We start from the raw sequence: 12,541 nt of genomic DNA, 5'->3' as shown, positions 1-12,541 counted from the left end.
TATTTAGAGACTTCAGCTTTAATTGAGTTGCATACAGAGTATCCCTTTCAGAGTAAACATAATAACTCTGGGAGTCACACACACGAGAACAGGAGGATGAATAATGACACAGACAAAAGTACGCACTAGGATCAACCCCCCACCATTGTAACTGGAGAAGCCAGCTGCAGCACAGACACGTTGGGCAACAAAGGCACAATAAAACAAGCTGGTACAATACCAGTACAGACAGTGTAGATGTGTCACCGTATCCATCGCATACTAAATGATTAAGTTTGTCTCTTCTTAAAACATTCATGAATCATGCAGTTTTAGCTTGGTCATTTTAACAGAAAAAGAAAGAGACAAGCTGATAACAACAGATGAATCAGAAAGGGATCATGTAGTTGCTCTGGCCAGGGTACGGGTAGATACGTCTCACTGGTTTGGTACACCTAGCTCCGTCCACGCTGGCCCTGTGTGCACACTCATCGCTGTCAGTCCTGCAGGCACCGCAGTGGCAGCTGAGAGCCACTGGGTAGGTAAAGACGGGGTTAGCGTTGATAGGACAGCCGGGCAGTATGGCTGTGCGGTATTCCACATTGTCATAGGTACAGCCTCTCTGGATAAGGAAGCGTGGGCCGAGTCTATACCTCATGTTGCTGTCCTGCTCACCATACACAAACACATGAGAACACAAAACTTTATTTAAGGTGCTTGATTTTAACTGAAAATGGGAGAAAATGTGCACAAAATGGTTACATTTTATGGGACTTTACTTGATGTCACCCACAGCTGTTAACTTTTCAATAAACTTGCTTCATGTTGTACTCATGTCAGGGATTATAGCCGAAAAGTTGTATGTAGACACATGGATTTTGAAAAGGTTTGCTGTATTTCTTTGTGAAAAAATAAATTAAAACATCTCTTTTACAATTTTAACCTTGCCACAAAATGTTGGTCAGACTTAAGTCATGTTCAACAATATAACCACATTTTAAACTTTCTGTTAAGGGTGTCAAAATATATTTTAAACGCAAAGACTCCAAATTAGTTTAGTTATAAATGATTTTAAAAGGAACATATTTACTCAGAAATAGTTTTTCTAAAAGATCACCTGTTATATGTTTTACTCCATCCTTTCCTTCATGATTTTGCCAATTTAATACATTCTAAAATTTAATAACAAGTGCATTATTAAATGTTATAAATACATTTGAGTTTAATCTGTCTTTGTTGTATTTTATAAATGTTATTTTATTGTGTTTGTGCATTTTATTTCATTTATTTATGTCCTTTCTATTTTATATTTCCTTACAAACGATTTGAGTTCCAATTTAGAGGGTTAAACACTTTGGTTATGATAAAATGGAAATATGTTCTGACTGGCGAAAGAAAGGTTTCTAAAAGTCGAGCCAATCGGAATTGAGAATTTTCATTGGTCATTGTAAAAAACTTTCACATCATTTTTTTCCACCTGAAGAAATGAATGACAATGTAGGACATACTGTACATACATACCCTTGAGTAGCAAAATCCCATGCAGATGGTTGTGTTGATCGCCACACAGAAATTACACTCTGGCTTCTCCACATACAGGGTGAAGTCAGTGGGTAAACACATGGGAACAGCTGGGCTGAACCAAAGAAAAAGGAGACAGCAGGTGAACACTGCGGTCTCCATGTCTTATTTTTGCCCAATCAATTTGGGACCTGCATGGGAAGGAAAGATAAAGAGTAAAATTGACAACCAGATAACAGAGAGTATGAAATGTTTAGTATCTTAATATTATTTGTTCCTCTGTGCATGAGTGAGTCACCTGCTCGAGAGATGCGGGCACCTGCAGGCCTGATGATGCTGAGTCTAAACATCCCTGCTATTTATGGGAACGTTTTATAATCCACCCGTTTCCAAGGTAGCAGTTATCTTCTATCTGTGACCAACAGAAAGGACTAAACTTTTAGTCCATTATGTGGATGACATTAATTAATGATTTCCTTCATGAACAAAGTTCATCCAATAACCAAGGCAACTGAGGCAAAGGATTCTGCACCAGCTGAAACCCTTTGTGCAACTCTGTATCCGATTGTGTCCAAAGGGGTCTGAAACAGTGTCCACTAGATGTCACTAAAAGCTTCATTTCAGCTTGGAAGAATGCATATTTTGTAAAGAGCCACTCTAATTAATTTGAAACCGAGTTTAACTTCTTTTTCCAAAACAAACCTAATCTATGTCTCATTTGGATAAACATTAAAGATATAATATGCAATATTTCTGCATTAAAATGTCTAAAAACGACTATATTTTAATTAGTTGTGTACAACGTTATCCCAAATGTTTCCAACAATGTTCAAACCCAGAGAAATCTGTAATTTTAATCATTGACATGGAGTGTGTTATTTGGTCGCCTTTCAGTGATGTCCTATAACCTCTAACCCATCTCGTTGCTCTAATTCACAGGAAACGCTCCGAAACAGCATGATGAGTAACTGTACATCATACAATGTCACAGAATTATACTCACCAGCAGTGTTACAGCACTTTATCTGCCACAAAGCATCGTTTCATTAATTACATGCAACACAGTAATACATTGGAGACCTAATTTTTTTATATGATATTCATTATCGATAAGTGGCTCATGCTAATGTTCGGTGCAAACTGTACAGTAACATTTACATTACAAACAATGTCAATGTGCTAATTAAGTTATTTTTAGTATGATTGTTTTGACCACATTAAACAGCACTGGGCTATCCCACGATTAAATTTGCCTTGTAACGTCAGTTGTATGGGTAGTTGACTAATAGCGCACCCCAATCCGTCTGCCTTGCTCCCCGCCGCTAAGAGACTTTGTTGGAATGAGAGCGAACAACAGCCACAGTTAACGTTTGCCCCAACCAGTGACTACAGCAACCCGAACCCAGGCTATGTCATTAGAATGATACAATTGTATTGTATTTCTTTCACAACAAAATGTAAAACTTTAATACATTAAAGCTATAGTGCGTAGTTTCTGTCTCCCCCATGAGGAATTCTAAGTAATGACAACAACACTGTCGGCGTGTCCACATGATACAAGCCTTCCGTGATCGCACACAGCGCCCACCCTTCCACCACACAGTTGCTAGTAGCTAAGGAGGACACGGAGGATTAAAAAGACATGATGGACTCTTCAGAAGAGGTAATTATCTTCACTCAAATTTCTGCGCATGAAAGTCGCCTTACAACACAATCTTCTGAACATAGTCATACTGAGGAATACAAAGAGAGTTGTGTGAAGCTGAAAGCCTTAACTAGCTTTGAATCAATTAATTTGGCAATGGCTTGAATGTAACGGACGTTCACAATATCAAAACGTTACGCACTAAAGCTTGAACTTGTCCTTGAACAGATGCATTTTCATCGGTAATGGTGGCTGTTTAATTAAGACAACTCCAACGATCCCACGCTACTTCACAACGTCATCACAAAGTCGGAGTGTTCGGATTGAGAGACCCCTATGGAGACCCCTAGCGGCAGAAAATGACATATCGTACGTTTAACTGAAGAAAAAGTGCTTGTTGCTCCTACAAAGCACTTCCTGATACATTAGGTCATATTTGTGAAGCGTGTGGTGGTTTTTGTCATTGTTGTATTTGTTTTTGATCTCCGCTTTATTTATAGTTTAATAGGATTCCTACAAACAAATTTTTTCTCGGGATTCCTGTACGGTGTCATACATGTCATAAATACATCGGACAGACTGGTTTTCTTCTTTTTCATTTCAATCCCAGTACTTCTCAGTGAATTTAAGACATCATCTTTATAACCGTGGCTGGTCATGTGTTGTCATTTAGGAGTAAATCTATCAGTGAATAAGAATCATGTTCACAAAGAACATTACAAAACAGTGAGGGAGTGGAAGTTAAGTATTTGTCCATTCTCCCCAGCTCACCGTTACAAACATTAAGATTTGACTGGAACTGATGTTCTCATCAAGAGTGACTTGAATCAAATCAACCATACAATCTCCATTCATTAGATCACTAATACCACAATCACACTTAAGATCCTATCCTGTACTGACATCAAGGTCCCTGCCAACAGCTTACACCTACTTTTTCTTTCTTATCTGCAATATTTTTTACTGTAGTTGTCACTTTTTTTAAAAGGTCAAAATGTTTAACCTGCTTCCTGAAATTCCTCAGATAAGCCATAACTACTGAGTAACCTGGAGTTGTATAAAGACGCTCTACAAATGTGTCACTATGTCACTTCACTTCATAAGGATTGGAGACATCTTGAAAACAGAACAACTCTTTTTTTGCCATCAGAACAAACCACAGGATCATCACCTTAAAAAAAGTAAAATAAATGTATTTACTTACTTTTACAATTACTGAAATTATGGCGGACTTCAGTATTAAGTGTCCTTGATGGATTATTAACTAAAGTGAACTAATCTTTACAGCCTGCCTGAAAACATCAGAGTAGACCAGACTCCTGCCAAATGCTGAAGATGTGCAGCAGTAGTATCTCGTTGTTCTAGGTGATAGTTGGATTATCAAAGTCGAAAACAGCAGAGGACTAAAACCCACTCTTTGGATTTTTCTATTCTGTTGAAGGTTTGAAGGGAAACTTTTAATATGTGAGTGCAGCTGATTTACATACATCTCACAGTTGACTGAAATGCACTTAAAAGTATTTTTGTGGCTGTCTTTAATGTGAGTTTTGGTTTTTGGTTCATGTACAACTGGACTTGAGCACAATTTCAGGATAAACTAGAGGGAAGACCATTAAACGTTAGCAAGATTGCATAATATAGAAATCCTTCTGAATCTCAGCATTCTTAACAACAGTTCTGAGAGAAGTGTTGGTAAAAGGAAGCTCCTTCTGCTGAACTAACCATGGTTGCTACAGGTGGCCCAGTAGCCACATTCTCTGTGTGGGATTACGTGGTGTTTGCTGGAACAATTTTGGTGTCAGCTGGCGTCGGCCTTTTCCAGGCCATCCGAGGCCGCAAGGAGACCAGCAGCGCTGAGTTCTTGCTGGGTGGACGGCAAATGACAGCTGTGCCAGTTGCAATGTCGCTCACAGCCAGCTTTATGTCTGGCATCACAGTCATCGGCACACCAACTGAGGCCTACCGGTTTGGAGCTGCTTTCTGGCTCTTTGGCTTCTCCTATGCCATCATGTCTGCCATCACTGCTGAGGTCTTTGTCCCACTTTTCTACAGACTGGGGATCACCAGCGCCTATGAGGTACGGTAATGTCACAGACTGTAAATTATTATAATAGTGCAAAGGCTGGCTGACAGGGGCAGCAATAACTTAAAATGTATATCAAATGTAAGATCAATAAGGCAAGCATGTTTTTTGGTAGGTAACAGAAGTAAAAGACTTTTAAAAGTGAATGTGGCTAATGATTTATCCACTAGTCAGGAACATGTCTGATATAAAATGATCAAGGGTTAATGGCTGTCAACGGCTGTGCAGAATCCAACTGCTATGAAAGTATGTCCTCCAAAAGAAAATGAGAAAGTGAGTGGACATTAAAGTTAAAAAACAAAAACAAAGAAACAAACCTTATTTTTTCAATGTGGATGTGTAAACTAAACCAGTGTGTGTGAACTAAACCAACGGTTTAATGAAGTCTGGTGGGTTTTTCTTTCATTTCTAGTACCTGGAGATGCGCTTCAGCAAGCCTATTCGGATAATTGGAACATCTATGTACATCGTTCAGACGGTAACTAAAACATGCTTTTATTAGAAATAAAAAGGAATATTCAATGGCCTTTTGTATTTAGATAATTAAAAACAAAAGTACAAAATGGAAAAAAGAATGGAACAAGCATCCATAATTACCATGGAAAAAAAAGCACCTGTCCTTTTTCTTTTTGACTTTATGTAAAACTGATTCTTGATACCAACTCCAAGATTAATATGCTAATCACATGCTTATTGTGTTCACCTAATCAACTAATGGTGGCATTTTCTCCCAGGCCCTGTACACTGGTTTGGTCATCTATGCTCCAGCTCTTGCACTAAATCAAAGTAAGTCTATACATGGGATGTTTGCAACAATTATGAATAAAACTTACTTTGTATGACGCTATAATCTTTCCAGAGGTACCTGTGTAATTGTTGATTTGTCCTGATAACAGAGTTTATATACTACTGATGTTTTTGTTTTAAATTAAAGGGAAAATTCATCGCTAGTGTCAAGCTACACAATATGGATAAATGCACCATTTCAGAGAGGTCATAGAGACTTTGCTTCAAAGTTACTTATACTGGCACATGTTGTTATGTCTCAATAGGGTTATTTTGAGAGCATTAAATTAGCTTTTTGTGATTACTCAGTCACAGGGCTTGATCTATGGGGAGTGCTGGTGGCTACAGGAGCAGTGTGCATCCTCTACTGCACTTTGGTTGGTATTGAGAATTTCAAAAAGTATTATGTATTGTATTGGATATATTATAGTAAGTATACAACAGGTAAATAACGTATACAAACTGAAATCCTCAAGTACAAGTATGTTATGTATTTCAAACATAGAAACTGTTAAATAAAAGCTGTCTGGTTCATTGTGGTATTGCACTCCGGTATGATCGTTTAATTAATTGTGGTTAATACAACTGTCTGATCTGCATGTGAAAGATATTCTCTGCATGATGATATATAATTGTACCCATTTTAAACATCACAGTAAACTTCAACTAGCATTACATTTGGAAAGAGTAAGTTTTGGAAATGATAAGCTGACTCTACCATGGATTTTGTTTCAGGGCGGTCTGAAAGCAGTAATCTGGACAGACGTGATGCAGATGGTGACCATGCTGGCAGGTTTTGTGGCTGTTATAGCTAGAGGAGCTGTACTGCAGGGAGGCCTGACGAAGATTTGGGAAGATGCCGGCAAAGGAGGCCGACTAGAGGCATTTGAGTAAGTACATAAGCAGTGTTGTTAGTTCATTTAAATGATGATCTGTGATTCCTAATTGCTCTTGTATACAAGGAAGGAAGCTTCACTGCACACAACTATCAAGAATATTGATTATGTCTGCTCATTGCCTCAAAAGTGTCATCTCACATTCCCAGACGTTTGTACTGTTGATGTCCCCAAACATTTCAACACTTTCCCATGTTGTTGACTTTCATTCCAGTTTTGACCCAGATCCTCTGAAGCGTCATACTTTCTGGACTATCATAGTCGGTGGCAGCATCATGTGGGTGTCCATCTACTCAATCAACCAGTCCCAGGTGCAACGCTACATATCCTGCAAAACCTTGCGACATGCCAAGATGTGAGCGTTCCTGCAGTGCAATGCAAACAGTATAATATTAGCTGTGAGCCATGGTTTCGTGCACTGACAATTCTTCTTTTGTCTCTCAGGTCTTTGTATGTGAACATGGTTGGCTTATGGGTAACCGTGAGTCTGGCCGTGTTTTCTGGCCTCACCATGTACTCCATTTACAAGAACTGTGATCCATTTACAAATGGTGATATAAGCTCCCAAGACCAGGTTACTGCAGCAGCTGCAATTGTCTCTTTACTCATTATCATGCTGTTTGTTGTGTAACAAAGCATTATTATTAACAGTTAAAATGGCTGTGTATTTGCACACCAGCTGCTGCCCTACCTTGTGATGGATATTCTGGCAGACTACCCTGGAATCCCTGGCTTGTTTGTGGCTGCTGCATACAGTGGTACCCTTAGGTGAGGCCTGCAACAAACAAGGACAAATGTAATATTTTAAATCTGAGTTAAAAATGCTGCGTTGATACAAAAATGATATTGTAGATAAGGTACATTGGTAAATAAAGAATGAGCTGGCAATACTGTACCTGGTTTTTGTTGCTTCTTGAAAAAAGTAGTCCATTTCATTGTTCCACTGACAATGTTTTTACATTTCTAGTCATTTTATTCATACATGATGCAAGCAATAACTATCTGCATGCTACCTGAGACTTATCGTATCTCTCATCTAATCTGCCATTCATATGCATCAGTCTTGCTGTTCTGTCCAGTGACTAAAAGCTTACTGTTTGAATATTTTTTCAGCACAGTGTCTTCCAGCATTAATGCCCTTGTTGCTGTCACTGTGGAAGACTTTATTCTTCCCGTGTGCAAAAACCTCACAGAGAAACAGGTCACCTGGATGAACATGGGCCTGAGTAAGTTGTGTAAAAAAACCTTATCTTATCTTGTTATTCTTAGCAGGTAGTTTAAAGTGCTTCCAGACCCCCTGTACGAGTTACTACATGATCAGACATGCGTTAACAATTAATAGACGGCCTGATTGCTGTATACAATGAAAACAGCAATATTAATCATTATTTGAGAAGAGTTTCTGTTACAAGCAGACTTCACAGGCGCACTGTATAAACAGTGGTTAACGCTACAGTTATTTACAGCGTTTCTTGAGGTAGAGCTGCTGTGAAAACCCAGCACAGGCAGCAACATGTAGGTCTTATGAACTTCTTTTGGGAGAGTAGATAAAAGGAGAGGCTCCGTTCTGTAATTAAACAAGATCATAATGTTCTTGCTCATAACAGTGCAGTCATAGGGGTTATATAGAGCTCTCCCTTTGTAATGACACAGCCTATAACACAATTTAATACCTTGTTTCACAGTAAAGGTATGAGGAAAAAACAGTGAGGACAATATGGGGCAGAAAACGAATGGATGGATGGATTAACCACATAAAAATGATTCTGTTCATTGAAGTTTTGCTATACTACTTGCCCATTATGGGACGATGATCTTCCTAGCTACTGTAGCCAACAGTAGTGACAGTGTTACACAGTGTGCTACTGGTCTGATGATGCTGACTTTGATATAAATGCTAAAAAAAACTGCCAATCAAAGGCAAGAGAGAGATTTATATATATTTTTAAAACCAAATTCATTGCTCAAAACATTTCAAGACCTGCAGATAACCTGGAAAAGCAAGACAACATATCTTTTTAAAATACATTAAGCAGAAACATTACAGAAAGCATTTTTTTTCCTTTTCAGACCTGTTACATCTATAACTAAATTTTGATGAGGACATTTAAATATGTATGAAAACTTGCAACGTTGAATGCTTGGATCTGCACTTTGAAAGTTGTGATAAGATCCTTTCTTTTATTTCAATAATGTTGATTTTAACATCTCCCAGGTGTATTCTTTGGTGCCCTGTGTATTGGAATGGCTGGAGTTGCTTCATTGATGGGAAGCATTTTGCAGGTAAACACCATGCACTAACACTACCGCAGCCATTTGTTGCTCTACTGTACCACCAAGAGCTGAATGTAAAGAACTACACGACTCCTGACAGTTCTCTGTTTTCAGGCAGCTCTGTCCATATTTGGCATGATCAGTGGACCTCTTCTTGGTCTTTACCTTTTAGGCATGCTATTCCGCACAACAAATTCCATAGTGAGTATTTTCTTTTTTTTTACTGGAACATTCACATGCACAGCTGCACCCTCTGACAACACAGGAACGTGATATATTAGATTAGATTAGATTCAACTTCATTGTCATTTAACAGAGTACAGGTACAGAGCCAGTGAAATGCAGTTGACATCCAACCAGTGCAAAATAAGCATTAAATACCAAAGTTCAGGTTGAGTACAGTATTCTGTGCAAGGAGTATAGAGGGTTATGTACAGAGAGTATAAATAGACATTCTATATAAATAATCACATGTATGTATGTATGTATATATATATATATATATATATATATATATATATATATATATATATATATATATATATATATATATGTACATGTGATATACATATGTATATTGCATAGGTTTATGGGCAGGTTATGGAATAAAAAAAAAAAAAAAAAAAATATCCAATAGTGTGTCTCTGTTGTAGACTCGGTTCACATGAGTGTTTCGAGTGAAAACAAGTAAGATAGTCAGGTAAATAAACACTAAATTGCAAAAACTGGAGAGACGTCGAGCCTCGCGTTGTGCATGTGGCGCCATCTACATCCACAAAGCACTTGATTGCAGTCATATTTATTTTGCAGGGAGGACTTTCGGGAATGATCATTGGTCTTGTGTTGACTCTGTGGGTGGGGATTGGAGGCCAGATTTATCCAGCAACAGCTGAAAAGACAAATCCTCTTTATGTCAGCACTGCGGGCTGCAACAACACTATGGGCCAAAACTACACAACGACAGCTCCGTGGACCAGTCCTCTGACCTCACAGCCTGAGTGAGTCATAATAACACATGAAACAAGGGTCCATCTACTGTCACTCAAGCACATGATATGGTCACAGTAAATAGGAATATTAGCATTTTAAAATGTAGCAAATGAGAACAAAGTACAAAACTGATTCAGGGCTAGAAAAGAATAGATTTATAATAATAGATTTTGCTGTCATCAAGGTAAGACTGCTCACAGAGGGAATGCTCCCATAGGAATGCTACAATGCTAAATCCATAAACTTAATTAAACTTGATCAAATATGCTGCACCCACTGCTTTTCTGGACTACATTTCAGAAATAGATTTTTGTATAGGCTTTAAATGCATTTCAAAATAAATTATGAAATACAATAAAATTGCACAGAGTGAAAATCCAAATACATAGCAAGAAGATCCAAAGACACTTTAGATGTATATGTATATCTGCAACAATTTGTTGATTAATCGATTGACAGAAAATAAATCTGCAATTATTTGGATTATCGATAAATTGTTAAGGCTATTTAAAAAAAAAAAAAAAAAAACGTTCCAGTTTCTAAAATGGGATGATTTGTTAATTTTCTCTGCTTTATATCAGTAATCTGAATAGATTTGGGTTTTGGATTGTTGGTTGGACAAACCAAAATGATTAGTTGAGAAAATAATTGGCAGATTAATCGATTATAAAGATAATCGTTGCAACAATACCTCATACAGTATAAAAGAAAGAAGTGGCAGGAGCGCTTCTGGAATCCCTTTAACCACCAGTACTCATGGAAGGGAATGCAATTCACAAAAAGGAAGAAGAATTATGACCAAAAAAGTCATAAAAAATCAAGTCAAGGCACTCAATGTTGGTTACAAAAAGTGATAAAAAGGCCTTTAATAAATAGGGCAACACATTAAAAATACACCAATGCGTGTTGACTTTATACAGTATATCAAGCATTTTTAGTAGGCTATATTTATTATTTTGTAAATGTAACCTTTGTAATGTCACTTTTCATGAAATGTATTGTCTGTTTTGTCCGTCTTGCCGTCTTGGCTATGTACTGTTTGTAATGTCCTGTCTCTCTTGTATTCTTGGTGAAACCGAAGAAAGATTTTCACATCTGTGGACAATAAAGTTTTTCGTATTCGTATCAGAAGGAAGTGGCGATCATGTGGTTGTAACAGGTGGACAATAACAGGAGGATGATGACTAAAATGATGTCTTTGTGTGTCAGTGTGAGGCCACCTCTGGCAGACTCCTGGTACTCTCTGTCCTACGTCTATTTATCTCTCTTGGGGACACTGACCACAATGGTGTCTGGCCTGCTGGTGAGCATGATCACAGGTGAGACATTATTTCCTAACCTCTACTTGTACCACTGCTGAGACACATCAATGCTTGCATGGTCTATTATTATTATTATCTAAAGCTACCATAAAACAGTTATGGGAATATGTATCTATTTTTTAAGGTGGATGCAAGCAAGAAAAAATGAACCCTGATCTGTTTGTGAAGATGAGTGATCTGTTCTGCTTCGGCTGCAGTAGTAAATCAGAGGTAGGAGACTGATCCTTTTGTTAAATAATTGGTAACAAAGTAATGATACATTATATATATATATATATATATATATATATATATGTTATTGATAGTTTATTCTCAACCCACTACAGGCATCAGAAGTCCCAGAAAAGGCTGCAACAGACTTTCATATGGAAGCTGACAACCCAACATTCACAGACTTTGACGTGACGAGTAAAGACGCTGAAAAAGCCACCAAACTGTAATGATGCTATAACGATAAATTTTTTGATACAATTTTTTTTTTTTTTAACAAATAATTGTAACTATTACCGGTATGTGCCTATTTATGTTGATATGAATTATGTGTTTCAAACATGTTGCTTAAATTAAAATGCAAATACTTCAGACTTTACATGAAGAAAGAACTTAACTAGTCATAACTAAAATTAAACTGGATATAACTCAAATTACAAAGCTTGCATATGTATGATGCTACCCTACTGAGGTGCTTGAACAACAGAAAAGACAAAAACAAGAATACCATAAGAACATTTTGTGGCATGACAATCCTTTAAACCAGGACCTTTCAGCTTATTGTATTCATCAGAGCAATAAGGAAGGCTTTTAAACTAACACAAGGTCACCACATCTTTCCCCCACTCTGATTGAGCTCTTCCCATTTCCTGTTTAGCAGCAATGTGGTAACATTACTTTTATTGCCCTTTGTACAACTGTTCTCCCTGATAGCGGCTGATAGCTCTATATTCTCTACCTGGACATTGTACTTTATTTCATATTGACACAGACAGGCACACTGGAATACGGTTTGATATTTTACAATATGTATGATGGCATTGCTGTATTGAAG

The 12,541-nt window shown here is 37.6% G+C and overlaps 2 protein-coding genes across 2 annotated transcripts; one reads left to right on the top strand and one right to left on the bottom strand.

The window, feature by feature from the left end:
- Positions 1-2,026, bottom strand: tshba (thyroid stimulating hormone subunit beta a). The gene is made up of 3 exons (XM_031302140.2): positions 1,799-2,026; positions 1,501-1,691; positions 1-646 (listed from the first exon to the last, which is right to left on the bottom strand). Exons 2-3 carry the CDS (start codon positions 1,660-1,662, stop codon positions 368-370), a joined length of 441 nt encoding a protein of 146 aa, XP_031158000.1. The 5' UTR covers positions 1,663-1,691; positions 1,799-2,026; the 3' UTR covers positions 1-367.
- A 2,203-nt stretch (positions 2,027-4,229) lies between these two features.
- Positions 4,230-12,192, top strand: slc5a8l (solute carrier family 5 member 8, like). The gene is made up of 15 exons (XM_031301883.2): positions 4,230-5,222; positions 5,641-5,706; positions 5,963-6,014; positions 6,324-6,391; positions 6,750-6,904; positions 7,125-7,265; positions 7,355-7,484; positions 7,590-7,678; positions 8,024-8,136; positions 9,126-9,193; positions 9,299-9,385; positions 9,995-10,182; positions 11,384-11,493; positions 11,621-11,706; positions 11,823-12,192. The coding sequence occupies exons 1-15, from the start codon at positions 4,869-4,871 to the stop codon at positions 11,934-11,936; spliced, it is 1,821 nt and encodes a 606-aa protein (XP_031157743.1). The 5' UTR covers positions 4,230-4,868; the 3' UTR covers positions 11,937-12,192.
- Positions 12,193-12,541: the final 349 nt, after the last annotated feature.

Source organism: Sander lucioperca, chromosome 6, assembly GCF_008315115.2.
Source record: "Sander lucioperca isolate FBNREF2018 chromosome 6, SLUC_FBN_1.2, whole genome shotgun sequence".
Classification (NCBI taxonomy): Eukaryota; Metazoa; Chordata; class Actinopteri; order Perciformes; family Percidae; genus Sander; species Sander lucioperca.
The sequence above is the reverse complement of the archived record's forward strand: the minus strand, read 5'-3'. Positions and strand labels throughout refer to the sequence as shown.

Coding starts and splice junctions, on each gene's coding strand:
- slc5a8l (XM_031301883.2), top strand. CDS start 4,869: ATGGTTGCTACAGGTGGCCCAGTAGCCACATTCTCTGTGTGGGATTAC. Junction 5,707..5,962: donor CTATGTACATCGTTCAGACG/GTAACTAAAACA, acceptor ATTTTCTCCCAG/GCCCTGTACACTGGTTTGGT. Junction 7,679..8,023: donor GCATACAGTGGTACCCTTAG/GTGAGGCCTGCA, acceptor ATATTTTTTCAG/CACAGTGTCTTCCAGCATTA.
- tshba (XM_031302140.2), bottom strand. CDS start 1,662: ATGGAGACCGCAGTGTTCACCTGCTGTCTCCTTTTTCTTTGGTTCAGC. Junction 647..1,500: donor TGGGATTTTGCTACTCAAGG/GTATGTATGTAC, acceptor TATGGTGAGCAG/GACAGCAACATGAGGTATAG.